Genomic DNA, 16,764 nt, shown 5'->3' on the forward strand with positions numbered 1-16,764 from the left:
TTACTAGAGGACATGAACTTCCAATGGCAAAGCACAACTCAAAGACCTAAAAATGGCCAGATGGGAAAGGTGGCAGGTCGGATGGATACTCAGAGCAGAGGGGTGGAGGGCATGAGGGAGGAGGAGGAAGCAGCAGGAGTTGGGCTGCAGAGAAGTCTAGGGCACCAAAGTCACCCTTGATGACCTTTAGCTAATCTTTCTGGATGCTGAATGACCTGTGGTTTAGCCTTTGCTAGATCATTTAGCCTTTGTCAAATAATTTATTTGAACACACAGTACTCACCCACACATCTGGAGTTATGTGAACCTAGAGTGTGAGTTCTCGGATGAGCATATATTTAAATATCTGAAAGCATATCATTCAAAGAATGGATTGAAGGGACTCTCAGATACATATCTAAGAGGGTGGCCCTGAAGACTTCCTTCATGCTAAGTTACAGTCGGCTCCTTGGCATTCCTTTTCTTCTTCCTACAAACACAGAAGTGTGTGTGTGTGTTTGTGTGTGTGTGTGTGTGTGCGCGCGCATACACGCACATACTCATATGTGGGTTAAAAAGATAGTCAACTGTAGGGAAACAATTTAAATATGGTAGTTAAAAGAAATGTCATAAACACAACTACAATTGTTACGTATCATGACATGGTTCACCCTCCTAAAGAACAAGTTGGAAAAGCTGGTTACTCCATATCCAGTAGATTCTTCCTTCTGATCTCATCTCTCGAGATCCTGTCAATATTAAAACCCACTTTTCTGGAAAGTTTTAAGTGAGCTGCAACAAGAGGCTACAATGGACCACCTACCTTGAGCCAGGCCCACAGCTCTCAGAGCTGCCTATACCTCCCTGCCCTCTAGGAAACACTCTTGGAGCTTGTACTGGACAGCCAGTGAGGACTCTGTGGGAGTCTAGACATCACAGAAGGGGACCTCTATGTCCTCATAACCAGCTCACCTATACGGCACAGACTCCTACTCATGGTTTTTGGCACTGTTCCTCTGTATGCCAGGAACAGGCAGCCATGTGGGAACAAATGGCAGCGGATAGCCTTGGTGTGGCCTCCAGATGCCAGGCCAACTCACTCCACCTGGAATAAACTCACTGAAGAAGGATTCAGAGATGTGATCAAGACCAAAATCCCATCCCTGGCTAAGTATGCATCCCTTAGTCTCATGCCCCATCACTGACACCTATGTACACACCTACCATGTAAGTTTGTAACTTCATACCCAACCCTCTTCATAGACTCACATACCTTCACATCCTAGAGGTAAGGACCACAGAGCAGCTTCTAACTCTCTCTGACCAATAACAGCTACCAGCTTCCTAATCTTTCATTTCTAGCCTAGGGTACAGATAAAGTGGCCAGGAAGATGCTGGCTCACTGGCCAGGCCTCTTTTTTTTTTTTTTTTTTTTAAAGAAGTCGTCTTTGGAGCTAGGGGAAAAGTCCCTGTCTAGCACATGTGAGGCTGAGGGTTTGATTCTCAGCAGTACCACCAAAACAATAAGTGAATAATAGAATAAAAATAAAGGCACTTCTTGTCTTACTCAAGATAGGAAAACAATTACTGCTGTTTCTTTCTAAGTACCACCTTGAATGTGGAATAAAACAACACACAAATTCAAGCATTTAAATTCTATCAACTTGCTTTCCAGTTTTACATGAGATTTATACTAGTGATTTAAAATAAATAAAACTCGTTAATCAACTCGTTCATCGCAGTCCAACAAAAATGTGTGAGCTACACATGTAATTTACATTTTCTAGTAGCTACATAAAAATGAGTAAATGAAATGGGTGAAATTAACTTTCATATTCTACTTAACCTGGGATGCAAAAATACTATTTCAACATATAATTAACATGGAGCATACTCATGGAAATCCTGTGGTCTGGGTTTTCTGCAAGCCTCAATTTCACAGGCCCAGGAGCTAAAGCATGGGCAGCCACACTGCACAGTGCAGGCTCAGCTGACGTTTAAGACTAGAATTTGGATACTCCTCCCTACATGGATTATCATCCCCAGTCAGGCCTTGAACAGTCCCAATTCCAGGCTGCCTCCTCTATCCTTCCTTTTTCTGATGATTCTCCAGCTTCGTTTTGCTGAGTCTAGTTTTACATGACTAGGATGGGGAGGGGTGGCTATGTGTCTGTCCTGCCTCAGGACACTGTGTGTGAGGTCTCCACATTGCTGCACAATTGCAGCACACGGTGCAACCTATCAGACCACTGACCAGCTTTGAGCTTGTGGGTCATTTCTGTTTTAGCTGCTAAGAAAGACCACAGAGTGTAAGTCTGGGTGTATACTTGCATCCCTGGGCAAATATAAGAAAGTGCACTGCTGGGTCATAGTACCATTCTAAGATCTGCTAAACCATTTCCAATGGGACCACTTAATTTCCTCCTAGCCATCTGTGTGGCAAGCGTGCACCTTGCTGCCCTTGGCCTGTTAACATTTAGCCAGTCCTATAAGTGAGAAGTGGAATCTCACTGGGCTAGCAACCCACACAGCTTATTTTGTGGCACAGTCAGTCGTTCACATTTTTTGCATGCATTTGTTAAATTGCAACAGTTTCATAAGCATTCTATAATTATATGCACACTGAAGGTTTTCCTTCCAGTCTACTGCTTGCCCTTTTTGTTTGCTTGTTTGTTGTGTTTTTGTTTGTCTTGAGACAGTATTTCTTGTGTAGTGCTGGCTGTCCTGGAACTTGCTCTGTAGACCAGGTTGGCCTTGCCTCCACCTCCGTCCTGAGTGCTGTGTCACCTGACTGTGTGTCACCATTGCCTGGCTGCTTGCCTTTTCCTTAAAGATGCCTTTCAAAGAGCAGTTTTAAACATTGATGGTTCTAACCATTTCAAGTAATGGGTTCACAGCTCCTAACACTGAGAAAGACACTGCGATGGTTCTTACACAGATCATGTGGTTAATCTGAAGCAGTTTTATTCAGCTCTAAAGGGTAATTTTATTGCTTGAAAGAAACCCCTCCGTCATGTCTCCTTCTAGAAGTTTTTTGTTGTTGTTGTTGTTGGTTTAGCCTTCATGCTCAGATCTAACTGGCTTTGGGCTGCTACTGGCAACCATCACATGATGTGTGACGCTAGGCAGGGTTTGGCTCTTTCTCGTGAAGACTGTGTTCTGCCACCATGCCCTGCAATGGGTAAGCCATTGCACCTGAGTGCTGGGTGGTCAAGGTCCTTATATGTGGTTCATCCAATTCAATGGAAACAAGCCATCTTCCTGAATGGTGGGCCTGACATCAAGTTCTATCCTTTCTAGCTAGCTTGCTCCCAAACTGCTTCAAGGAAGAACGCCTTGTGCAGTCAGGGACCTCCCTGCAGTATCCTGTTCAGGACACAGTTCTAGGAAAAGGCCTCTCATTCTCCCCTCCCTGGCTACATCCCCTCTCTCAGTATGTATCTGACTCCCTTCCCCATAACTCGTCACCAATAACTCTTCACCCTGCTGGCTGAGTCTAGCTCCTGGCCACGTCTACCTCCACAGCCCCCATTCCTGTCAGCCTTTCTTCCACCCCTAACACTTCAGCTGTCTCATCTGTCTATAGAACTGTGACTGCCCTTCTGGAACTATAACTCACAAGTCCCATGCCCTGCAAAGGTGCCCCCTGGAGCCCTGTATTTTCTTGCAACAGCTCTCCCACTGAACTCCCTAGGCCCTAAGTTGGATGGCACCACCTTCTGTTCTGAAGGAGCTTCCCCAGTATGGTGACAATCTCTGAACAAACTGGTATCAACTTGTCCTAGGCAGCTCTCCCTTCCCAGACCCCTCTATCTCTTCTCCGTTCTGTCTGGTCCTATTGTCCTTCCCAGCTTGTGCCCTGTGCCTCCCTCCAGCTCGCCATTCCAGCTGCTATCCTTCGCTGCCTCTCTCTGAGCATCCTCACTCCCACATGTAAATGCAGGACAAGGAACCTCTGCAGGGCAGAAGCCCAGGCTGACCTCTCCAGCAGAGGCTGCAGACCACACCACAGGCTGAGCCTCTCTCTGGCTCCTCCCACAGCCGTTCTCAGGGGCTCTCTGCTCATGACCACTCTTCATTATTCCTCATGGGCTAGCTGTCTCACCCTCTTGTGAGCTACATGAAAACCAGTGGTCTGCTTGAGTAGACTTGCAGTGTGTGCAGCCACAGAGCATTTAAGGGACAGTGAAGAGCCTCACTATGCAAACGCTCCTCCCAAGGCTGTGTCGTGGTAACTGAGGTCTTCCACATAAATAAATGGGCCACTTCAGTGGGATCAGTGAGGTTTTAGTAGAAACAGCTGTCCATTTTGAGGCTTTAGAAAAGCTATTTTTTTTTCCCTGAATGAAATTAATGACTTCATTTTGATTTAGGAAAACTACCCTATTGTTTCCTTCCAGCAATGAAATGATCCTTAAGAGCAACATAAAATTATTGCAAATTAGCCATGTGTTCTGTGTGAGAACTGGCCAAGTCTCCTCAGTGGGCTCTACACTACACCACAAACGGCCCATGCTGGTGGGGCATCCACCCAACTCTTTGTTTTTACTCTGCACAAGTTAGCGGTGTACATCTCTCAGCATAGACAAGGTCCTGCTTTGGTCTGCCCACTATGCATGCTCTGGCCCAGGTTGATATCTCTTCCCAATTCTCTCCATGCCTCCCAAAGACTCAGTAACTCGATCATGAAGATGCTGTCAGGTCCAAAGGAAACTCCAGTTCCCCACGAGGTGGTACATATGCTAAAAAATGACAGTATAGGCTCAACTCAAGTTGAAGCACAGGACTAGGAACCTGTGGAAAGGATTTCTGCCACGAAGAGTAGTCATTCCCATTATTTTCCCTTGACTCTGGCAAAAGGGACATAGGACTCCTCACTGCCATATACCTGTTGTTACATATCAAAGCCTATGCTGGCTTCCGGGCTCCTTCATTCCTACTCATACTAGTTAAAGGATTTCAAAGTCCACACTAGCCTCCTGGTCCTTTTCCCCGCCCCAACTCCTCCTTCCTTATATGATGGTTGCTTCTCTTAAAGACAGCCCTGCCCAGTCTGTTCCTTTCTCTCTACTCTGTCTCTTCTCTCTCCTTTATCCACAATAAAAATCTTCCCCCTAATCATGGAGTGTCCATTTCAGTGGTTCCTCTACTGTGCTGATGCCAAAGTGCTTACAGACTTTGATCAACCATTAGATTAAAACTGAGTAGGCCTCAGTGGATGACTGGGCCAGAGGTCTTCACTGATAGGAGTGCCGCTTGGTGCTCTGAAAATGATCCACTTATTTGGCTAATCGTGACACACGCCATCTCCAGACCTCTCCCTTCAGATTTGGTTACAGAGCTTTGGGAGTTCAACGTTTTTGTCACCCTTATAATAGAAGGCCTTCAAAACACTGGGTCACAGAGCTGAATGTTCCAGGCACCCCAAGAGCAGGCCCAGGTCACTTACCCATACCAGTAACGGGGATCACTGGAAATGCAGTGGTTCAGGTTCCGGTGAGCCAGAGCCTTCTTCTTGTTGAGAACAAACTCCTGCAGTTTCATCTTCACCTCTGTGCTCGCCACAGCACCTGGAAGGAAAAGCAGAGGGTGAGGAAGAGGGAAGCTGGGTGGAGCGGGGTGTGCAATGTACAAGGTAGGAGGAAGTAACTCCTTCTGCAGGGCTCTTCCAAGGCCAGGGAGCTTTAGGGGGAGGTCTCCTATCCAAACATTCCAAGCACACTCTACTGACACGCAGACTTCAGCACAGGAAAGGCTTCATGGCTAACACAACTTCATGTCCTTGCACTAAAGCATCAGAGCCAAGTGCTGGAAGCATGGTGACTCCACTCTCCCCTGAATCAGCGGCGGACTCTAAATAAGTTCCATGCAATGAAATTCCCTACACAGCCACCCAGGGGGACAAGGTCTCTCCTACTGGGAAGCTGGCAGCCAGTGTGCTACACACACTACAGTGAATGGCTTTCCTAGCATCCAGCACATTTCTGTCCTCTTCTGTCTGGTGCTACACACTCTGGCAGGCAGACACTGGCATTTTACTCAATGTGGAAATTGTACATCCAAGGGCTTCCTTGTGATGTGCTGACTGTTGCTGAAAACTGTGTTAAAGAAAACCGTAAGATCTTAGAAAAAGACTAAACAAGGATGCCCCAATTTGCCCTACACAGTCTGTGTTCTACAGATCTACTGCCAGATACCTCAGTACTGTGTCCATCTATCCTTCTACTGAAGAACATGCTAAGAGCTCCCTGTTACAGTAGAGTACTCGAGTACCACTTTGGATGCTCCCCAATACTTCATGTAGCACACAGGGCCAGTAGAGTGAGCCTATCACACAAACGGCCTCAAGATATTTTGCTAACACATTTTCCAAAATGTCTCTGTACATTGAACATCAGGGTTAGACACCTTCTTCCGAGCACTGAGGGTTAGTTCCCTGCATGAAGACACTCTACTGAAACCCTGAGGAGTGCTATGCAGCTGTGGGACCTACAGTGTGTGTGTGTGTGTGTGTGTGTGTGTGTGTGTGTGTGTGTGTGTGTGTGTGTGTGTGTGTGTGTGTGTGAGAGAGAGAGAGAGAGAGAGAGAGAGAGAGAGAGAGAGAGAGAGAGAGAGAGAGAGAGAGAGAGAGAGAGAGAGAGATGGAGTGGCCATGCTGGGGTTCTGTGGATAGTTCCTAGTCACAGAAGTTGTTTGGCTGCTTGTGTAACTTATTGAGAGCCTACACATTTAAACTATACAAGAAAAACTATAAGCAGGTATTCTGCAGGCTAGCTTGTGGGTGAAAGGCACAGAGGTCAGGTGAAGGTCTGGAGAGGTCAAGTACTGCATACACGAGCCCTAATCTCATTTCCTGTCAAAGTCAACACACTCCTTTTTTTAAAAAATGAAGTTTATACTGTTTTTTCCTTTGTCACTACACACCCTGACACACTCGAAACACCACAAACCCTACAACAGGAACCATCACACTTCAACACTAGTCACCCACACCCTAGTCCAACTGTCAGTTAATGTGTGGACTTTGAAGGGTCATGTGTTTATGGAATTGTCTGTTCTACCTGTGACACTTTCAGATACTCCTGAAAGCCACACACTAACATAAGCAATATAAATCAAGAAAAGGATAAAGCTTGCAAACACACCAGGTGTCTTTAGAATTATCAAAAAAGGACATGCCCTGTGGTGTGGTAGAGGCAGAGAGCAAGTCTACAGAAGAGCTACTTGAAACGAGAAATCCAAGCCTAGAGATAAAGATACAGAGCAAACTTAACATCAATGCTAAATACATGAAAATTTTAAATGAGCATTTTCACCTTTACAATGATAAAACTGTTGGTTTTTTAAATGTTATAAAGTATGCTGTTGACAGCCCAGATGATAGTGATGACATCAATGGTGAAAATGCCAAGAGTGGCCTATATGCCTACCTCTTATCCAAACTGCTGCCCTGAAGGATAAGGGACAGGAAGCTATGTGGGCAAGTAATGAACAAGGCCTGGACCTTTCCACATACCAGCACCCACTACTACCCCTACTCAGAAAATGGAAGCCTCCACAGCAACTACTGAACCCCAGAGTGCTCATGGAGCTGGCCCTGGCTGAGCCTTGTGACCTCTGTGAGGCACACTCTGATCCTGGTGTGGGAAAGTAGGGCCTGCTGTTCAGCACAGACCTGGCTTGCAGATGACACCAACAAACAGCAGACTTGGATGACACCAACAAAGCAAGAGCAGAGTCACATTTTCTGGACTTCGGAGTCTTGGTTCTTGGGTTCAATGAGGAGAAACACACAGGAAAGGTTTGTAAGGCCAAATCTGTTCCCCTACTGCTGGCTAAGGTTCCTCTTTCTACATATTTCTCTATCACAGGGAAATTCTAGAATCAAAAACATTCAATATGCAGACAACAAAAATAGTTTTCTTTTCTTTTAATCATATCCACATTGACTGTCACTTATCCACAGGACAGACTTTCAGATTTCTTGAGAGGTATCAGCACTATCCCAACCAGTGGTGACAACAGCATCGCTCACCCAGCAGCAGGGACCAAGGTGAGGTCTGAGGAAGCAGTCAAGCTATGTAGGAAGAGAGAACAAACAGCAGACTTGGATGCCAGCGGGATGTGTGTGTGTGTGTGTGTGTGTGTGTGTGTGTGTGTGTGTGTGTGTGTGTGTCTGGAGGGGGGCTGGGGGACTCAGAAGGCTGGGCACAGTGCTGATTAGTCTGTTATGCGGTCCTGATACTTACTTTTTCCCATCTTCTCTGTGCCTGTGGCGAAGGCATGGACTCACAAATAGGACAAAGGTGCAACCTCCACCCCAGCCTTTGTATCTGTACTGCACTCTCTACTGCAGTGCTGTAGATGGACCCCAGGCAAGGCATGATATATGCCAAGCAAAGGCCCTGCCACTGACTATCACACAGCTTGGCATTATTTTGACAGTGGCTCAAGGGTTTTCCCCCATGTGAGGCTACCAGGCCATCAGGGCTGAGCTTGTAGTCAAAGGCACACCTTGGTGCCCTGCTATCTGCACTCTAGTCAGAGGACAGACTTCCTGTTCTTGGACCTAACCAGCTGGCAGGTACCTTAGATTCCCAAGTGTCTCCAATGGGACACACAGTTGGTAAAGGTAATGCTTCTGCTAGCTATGAGGGAAAGTGCCGTGTCCTCTTACGAACTCACTGTCAGTCAAATGAATTCCATTATTTGTTATCAATAAGTAAAACTGCAGCATGATTAAGAATTAATGTTTAGTACTGTAAATGTTTACAAATGTATACAAAACTCATTAAATATTGAATAAAATCAGTTAAACAAAACCTTAAGAAATGAGATAACAAATACCTTGCACAGAGTTTTCCAATGTTGAGAAACTGAAGATGCGTCCTGCCATTTGCATCTGCTGGCATAAACAAGAACCCTCTTCACGGCTGAGCTGCCTAGGCCTGACATAAGAGCATTTCCCAGTGTTGGTCTGCAAGCTGCCTTCTCCCAACAGGACTGCATTCTTAGGGCTTCGAGGCTTATGCAAGTTTGCCAGAGACTCAACAGTGCAGTTTATTATTAATAATAAAACCTGACCACCCAAATCCACAAAGTGAAAACCACGGCTGCTGCCTGTGATGGGTCTGGAGTGCAGCTGAGAACATTCCAACATAGGGTCAACAAAGGGCGGGGCTTAACACACTGCAGAAATCTTTTCTGACTCATAAACAGACCTGAGATGTTTTCTGAAGTTGCATTCTGTGAGCCTTAAGATAATATTTTTATTGGAACATTTTCGTAAACTCTGAGAAAGTAATTTAGACTGAGCTGCTTTTCAGCAATGAGAAAAATTGTTATTTGTTGCTTGGCTGTGGCACCAGACTGCAGGCTGATGTTCAAAATTTGAACTGTAATCCTTTGATAAACAACCACTATTTCCCCCTACTCAAAAAATGAACAAACAAACAAACAAAAACAAACAAGCAAAAACAAAGCCACAAATGACACACATAAGCCACAAATGGAGGAGGGATTGGCTAGCCCCAGGGCTGGGATATGAGTCCAGCCTGAGCACTGTGCCTGCGGCATTGGCTCTGTAGGGCAGCAGCACCCTGCACATACACAGTCAAGTCCCTCACAGACTCCTGTGAGGACAGGGAGATAGCTTCCTGGAGGAAGGCAGCCCTGCAGCCTGCCATAAGGAGCACTGCCTTACAAGATGGCTTGTCGGGACCTCAGCACATGGTGCTGGCTGCACTTGAGAGCTGCCGAAGCATCTGAAACTGAGATTACTGACCTCAGGTTCACTGCAGGTCAATTCACTAGAGTGGCTGGCCTGAGAGTGACAAGTGTCAGAACAGTCAATTATAGAAGCTGAATCTGCACAAATGCTACATGCAGTCCCCAGCTGTTCTGCACTTTACCTTGGAAAGGCCTTCAGCTGCCTTTCAGGAATTTGCTCTGGAGGCCACTGCTGAGTGAGGTGTGACGGTGTATGGGTACATCTTTCAGGCTTAGCATTTTCTTTCAAAGACTGGCAAGAAAACTACCTTAAAATTCTACCAGTTAGGGGCTGGAGAGATGGCTCAGAGGTTGAGAGCACTGACTGCTCTTCCAGAGGTCTTGAGTTCAATTCCCAGCAACCTCATGGTGGCTCACAACTATCTATAATGTGATCTGATGCTCTGTGTACACACAGGCAGAACATTGTATACATAATAATAAATAAATAAATCTTAAAAGAAGTTCTATCAGTTAAAGTGAAAAAAATTAAATATGTTCATATTTCAAGAGTGAAACATTATATTAGCGATGATTCTAACAATGTCTTAGAATTCAGAAATCATGAAATAGAGAAATAATCTGAAAAGAGAGTAAATTAGCAATAAACTTAAAATACATGTTTTGAGACAATTAATTTAAAATATATACAAAATTACACTGGCAAATTAGACTGCTTTCTGATTTAAATTTAGAATTAATTCGGCATAATGACAATCTTTACACTTAAGATAAGCTTGAGAACAAATTTACTTGACAGTCATTCAATTCCTTTTAAAACATGAAAACTTTGTTCTGGAAATGTTCCATTTGTAAATACTTGTAATCTAAGGAGGATCTGTCAAAAGGTGGGATGTCAATCGTGCAGCCTAAAGCTTACACAAAGGCAAACTCCCAAACCCAAACACACCCTTGCAGTGCAGACAAGATACACAGACCGCAGGGACACTGAGGAACCTGGGACAAAGGGCTAAGCTGGACAGGAAGGGGCAGAGGATGGGACACCCCAGCTGATGGCTTCTCTGTAGGCACCTGTGGTTCAGACAAGCCCTAACACAACGGCAGGGACACGAGATCTGGAGCGCAATGGAGAGGCAGGCCGTGGAGAGTACACCTTCTATGTAAGGAGTCCCGGCACTCACCTCTGATCAGCTCAGACTGTGCACCAAGATGCTTACAATGTTTTTAATGCATCTGGACGGCGTCAAAAAGCAGACAGGAAACCTAGTGTCTCGGCCACTGTATCACTAGGCAAAGACATCCTGACGATGGGAGGAGGTGACAGCGGGAAGAGAGGGGCAAGCCACTGAGAGGAGAAACCCAGCCAGAGGGGCCATTCTAAAATAACGGAGTATGCATGGCAAAAATACCATGGAAACTATAAATATCCAAATAAAAATGTGAAACTGGCAATCCAGCAAATGAAAAACCCATCACAGTTTAACAGCAGTTTACCTCAGGGGGTAATTTCAAATTAGTATGGTGGACATCTGAAGAGAAGAACTCACCACATGGAAACAAATGGGAAAAGCATACGGGTCATAGAAAATGGCTCTCATGTGTGCAACTAAGGTCTCACGAGCAAGGGGAGATAAGAGGTGAGAGAATAATCAGTCACAAGTTTTCATTAATGAATTAAATTATAGAGATAAGACAATGAATCCCAAAGAAAACTGCAATTAAACATACATCTGAGAAATACTTCAAAAGTGAGAAACTCTTAATGGTAGCCAGATAAAAAAGATTATCTCTGAACAAGGAACAAGAGGAGTAGTAATTTTTGAAGGAACTAAGGTCTTCAGAGTACCAAGAGAAAATAAATATAAACATAGTAAATCTACACTCAGCAAAATTAAACTTCAAAGATTAGGGAAATAACATTTTAGACAAAAATTCATCACCACTAGATTCCATTAGAGAAACTGTGAAGGAAAATCATCAGGGAAGAAAGTTGAGCCTGGGGAGAACAGCCCAGTGGTAAAGGCGAGCGTGAGCCCTAGCTGAGTCAGCGCTCTGTAAATGTGAGTGAGATGAGATTAGAGAGTCCAGTCAGCTGTGGTAACCACAACTGTGATCAGTAAGGAAATAGTAGAACAACCACCAAGTTGGTAGAAAGGGAAAACTGTATCATTAAAATACAAGGAAAATATAAATAACAATGACACACTTAAGTACAAACAAATCAATACCTATATTAAATATAAATGAAAAAAATCAAATAAAAGACAAAATTAGACTAGGTGTCAAAACTTACTGAATACAGATAATGTTGTCCTCAGAGGAAATTTATAGCTTCACATTCAGACGTCGGAAGAGATGGCTAGAATCAATGACTAAGATGTGTAACTCAAAAAACAAGAAAGAGTCACAAACCCAAAGGAAACAGAAGACAGAGAAAGAATAAGGTTAGTAGAAATGAATGAAATAGAAATATATTCAGCAGATATTCAGCAGACTTGTAAATAGACTGCATAACTGCTAAAAGCCTCTGGAGCAGCAGTTCTCAATCTGTGGGTCATAAGTCCCGTTGGGAGCGAACAACCCTAGAGGGGTTGACTATGACCATGGGGGGCGGGGAGATTTACATTATTATTTGTAACAGCAGCAAAATCACAGTTATGAAGGAGCTCTATTAAAGGGCTGCAGCATTGGGAAGGCTGACAACCACTGCTCTGGAAAGACTAAAAAAATTAATGAAACCAAACAACCATCAACAAGAGAAGGTGCAAACATCCAAAACTACGGATACAAAATGGGAAAGCACCACAGTTCATATAGACCAGAGAGAGAAAGGATGCTGAGCTCAGGCTGAGGTCAGCATTACTGTAATGCCAAACCTGGCACAGCATTTCAAGAAGGAAAATGCTCGTCAGTATCTGTACTGGCTGGTTTTGTGTGTTAACTTGACACAAGTTAGAATTATCAGATAGGAAGGAGCCTCAGCTGAGAAAATGCCTCCATGAGATTCAGCTTTAAGGCATTTTCTCAATTAGTGATCAGTGGAGAGGGGCCCAGCCCAACATGGGTAGTGCCATCCTTGTGGTCCTGATTTCTACAAGAAAGCAGGCTGAGCAAGCCCTGGGAAGCAAGCCAGTAAGCAGCACCCTCTATGGACTCTGCATCCATTCATGCCTCTAGGATCCTGCTATGTTTAAGTCCCTGTCCTGACTTCCTTCAATAATGGAAGTGTAAGCAGAATAAACCCTTTTCACCCCAACCTGCTTTTTGGTCTCAGTGTTTCATCATGGCAATAGAAACCCCAGTTTCTCTCACAAATATAGTCAAAGATATACAAAATGAACCACCCAAGCACACAACCCATAAAAAAAGATCATGCTTTATCTTAGATGAAAGAGGCTATTTATTCTGAAATTTGTCAGGTGGGATTTCCATCTAAATAGATCTATTTGCCACATTCACTAAATATATCAGAAAAAAAAAATCCTATGATCACTGCCAAAAGATGCTGAAATATCTGATAAAAATCATTACCCGTGTATATTCAAACTCATAACACTAGCAAAGGGGGGTAATTTGATAAAACAAATAGGCCAGTGAGTAAGTCCTTCTGGAAATGTGGCCTCCACCAGCAAAAGGGAGCCAGACTTCCATCTTTAACCCATCATTCTAGTGGAAATCTAGCTAGGTCAGTCAAATAAAGACAGAAAAGACATAAGGGCATTCTGATTGGGAAGGAATAACAAACCTGCCAGTATTTATGGAGGATGTGCTTCTATAGACTGAAACCCTGAACCACCCTGCTGATAACTAGAACATGAGTTTAGTATGGTTGCTGGGCACTGAGTCAAGAGTCAGCAGGTTGCTGATTGCTTTTCAAAATTGCAAAACCAAGCGATACACAATAGTGTTAAGCCAATCAGATGGCTTGAAATATGCCTGCTGAAATGCACACAAGTCTTCTGCACAAACAATTCTAACATTTGCTAAGAAAAAAAATTAGAAAGACCCAAAGAATACTGAGGGGTTAAGAATAATCAGTGCTGTAAAATATCACAGCTCACCAATGGAATACGGAATCTGTCAGGTAAACCCAGGACATGTGTGGATGGCAACAATTAATTTCAAGCCTTTCAATGAAAATACAAAGTGCCAAGAGTAGGAAAGATAAAGTAGTAAGATTAGCATTGCTGGGCCCAGGCTCACTTCCAAGCTGTGGTGACTGAAACTACAAGCACTGATGCAATGACAGCAGGGGCTGACATCACCAATAGGGACCATGGAAACCTGTGGTTGTGGACATCAGTTCTCAGAGATTGTAGAGGGGCTAGATATACACCCTGAACTGTGCAATACGCACACATGCACGCACGCACACACAAACACACGTGCGCAGAATGGACATCCACACAAGTGGGAAACTATTCAAATGCTGCAAAATGGTTTGGGAGAAATGAGTGGTTTTTAAATACACAACCCAAAAGTACACAAAGGGAACTGAGAAAGTGGACTACGCTGAGAACTGAGAATTCTGTGCTAAACAAACATCATTATGAGCAAAAGGTCACCACTCAAAGGGAGAAAAAGGTTGACAACATACACAACTCCCAGCTAGCTTTGCTCCATAACGCACAAGGAGCAGCTCTATCCCAAGGCAAAGGGAGCTATCTCATCTGAGGCACAGGTAAAGACCTGACTCAACACTCCCTGGAAGAGGGCTCACACTACACCTCAGTGGCAGTCAGGGGAAGGCAGCATTAGATGCCAGACGGACTGCTACAGAGCTGGGATTGAAATGACTGATAGCAGCAATACTGGGGGAAGGGTAAAGCCATGCAGGCTTTGAGGGCCAGCAGTCGACCTGCCCTATTTGGGGCAGTCTTTACTGGATGGATGGTCCCTAGGTGTTAGCTTCCAGGTTACTCTTTGTTGTCACAGATCTATCTGTCTGCATCTTTGTATATCACATGCCAAAATGATTCTCAAACAACGTCAAATAACAGACTTTACAAGAATGTCTTAAGCACATGCATCTTGCTATGTGGTACAGATGGAGATTAAAATTCATACAAAAATTTGTTACAATGATTTGTAAAGATGGCTAGCCATTTTAGTGTTTGCAGATAAAGGATTCTGGGGTCTGTCTGTGTGGTGGTTTGGATGAGAACTGTTCCCCATAGGCCCATGCATTTGAATGGTTGATCACAGTTGGTGGAGGTTAAGGAACCTTTCGGAGGTGGAGTCTAGCTAGAGGAAGTATGCCATGGGGGGCGATGTTAAAGCCTCATCCCACTTCCTGTTCTTGTTCTGCCTGTAACCTACCCCCTCTCTTCCAACGTGATCAGCCTGCTTCCTGCTTCTGCTCCCTTTCCCTATCTTCCCTGCCGGAACAGGTTCAGCCCCTTTGGAACCATAAGCCAAAATTAACTCATTTTCCTTCAGTTGCTTGTGGTCACAGTATTTCCATCACAGCACCAGAGGAGTAACCAGTACAGTCTGCAAGGTAGATTTTAGTGGCCTCTTGGTTATGGTCGAATTGTGCTCTCCTTAGGGACAGCAACCACACTGATGGCGGAGTGTCTTCAGCTGCATGTCCACCTATAGGCTGACACCTACTTTGGGGGCACTTAGAAAATGTTTCCAAAGAAAACATTGGGAAGACCTCAGAACTGGAAGGTATGTGCTTTATGGCTTTAATATTCTGTATATCTGTGAAGAGCACTGCCAAGTAGTCTCAATGTGGGAGCCCCAGGATACCCCTGCATGGAGGCTGATACTGAGTCCTTCCCAACACCTGGATGAAGCCAGAAGCATTGGTTTAGAGTGACCTGAAATAATCACACTGAAGACACTGATGACTCCTACATGGGGTGACAAGCCCTTCCAGAGCCGTTTGGGGAAGCAGCCCAGGCCACAGAGGCAGCGGGCGCCCTGCGTCCTCACTGTCCCCCAGCACTCACTCTCTTTGCCCTTCTCCTTGTTCTTGAGCTGCTGCAGCTTCTGCTCCCGGTGCTGCTTCTCCAGCTCCTGTTCCTGCCGGTGCCGCTCCAGTTTCCGCTGGTGCTCCAGCAGCTCCTGCTGGTGCTTCATGGCCAGCATCTCCTGCTGCTGCTGCAGGCAGAGGAGGACAGAGGTCAGAGCCCTGGATATCCATGGACACCCAGGAACCAGCCCACATTCCCTGACTGGGGTTCCCGAGGTGCCACCTGCCTTTCTGCCCTGTCAACTAAAGTGCTACAGAGGAGGACACGCTGCCAAGGTCTAAAAGTCCTCTGCCCCTTTAAGGGCAAGATTCACAGAACAGCCTTGGATCTCTGCAAAGCACCCAGGAAGAGTTGGTGACCTTGTAAGGTGGGAATGCTCTTTGCGTATCCCCCAGAAATCGGGAATGGTGAGACCAGTTTGCACAACTGCTGGGCATTTCCTCATGAATAAAGACTCCTGGAATTCTACCTTAGGGCCTATCTACCAGAGTCCACATTAGAGTGGGCTTGCAACACACAAGGCAGGCCCAAGCTCCTCCCGGTGAGCAGACTGACAGTGGTGTACATCCACCTGAGGCAATGCTGCCCACCTCAAAAAAGAATTAGTTACTAACAGGTAGAAGCACAGGGCTGAGTCACAAACAAGCAAATTCACAAGGGCATCAGGTAACACACACAAGGGCAGGAAGAAGTCGATAAAGGTTCTATCACTGTTAAGTTCTAGAGCAGAAAACAAAAACCAAACAAACAAAAAACAACACCCAAAAACACTGTGACATGACAAAAAAGCTGGTGAGGGGACAAAGGGGTTGAGAGAAGAATGTGGGGGACACTGCAGGACATGTACCCCCACAGCCATGGAAACGCACTTTATAGCACACCTGAGAGCTGGGCATCTTTATGTAGACATTAGAGCTCATGTTTCAAAATATGACAAATCTAAGAGCATGAAAAGTGTAAAAGTCCTTGTAAGAACGAGTTAAATTCAGCAGGTAAAGAAGACAGACTGCAGCACTTAGGAAACGTGAATACTGCTACGACACATTCATAAGAATGTAACAAGCTGTCCATGTAG

At 44.9% G+C, this 16,764-nt stretch overlaps 1 protein-coding gene across 1 annotated transcript in view; it reads right to left on the bottom strand.

The window, feature by feature from the left end:
• The window catches only part of Hdac4 (histone deacetylase 4), a 211,594-nt gene that overhangs the window by 61,033 nt on the left and 133,797 nt on the right, over nucleotides 1-16,764 (bottom strand). The window contains exons 4-5 of the mRNA XM_051154365.1: nucleotides 15,666-15,816; nucleotides 5,429-5,549 (exon numbers count right to left, since the gene is read on the bottom strand). Of these exons, the coding sequence (XP_051010322.1) occupies nucleotides 5,429-5,549; nucleotides 15,666-15,816 (272 nt within the window). The remainder of the gene's footprint in view (nucleotides 1-5,428; nucleotides 5,550-15,665; nucleotides 15,817-16,764) is intronic.

The sequence above is a fragment of the Acomys russatus genome, chromosome 12 (genome assembly GCF_903995435.1).
Source record: "Acomys russatus chromosome 12, mAcoRus1.1, whole genome shotgun sequence".
Classification (NCBI taxonomy): Eukaryota; Metazoa; Chordata; class Mammalia; order Rodentia; family Muridae; genus Acomys; species Acomys russatus.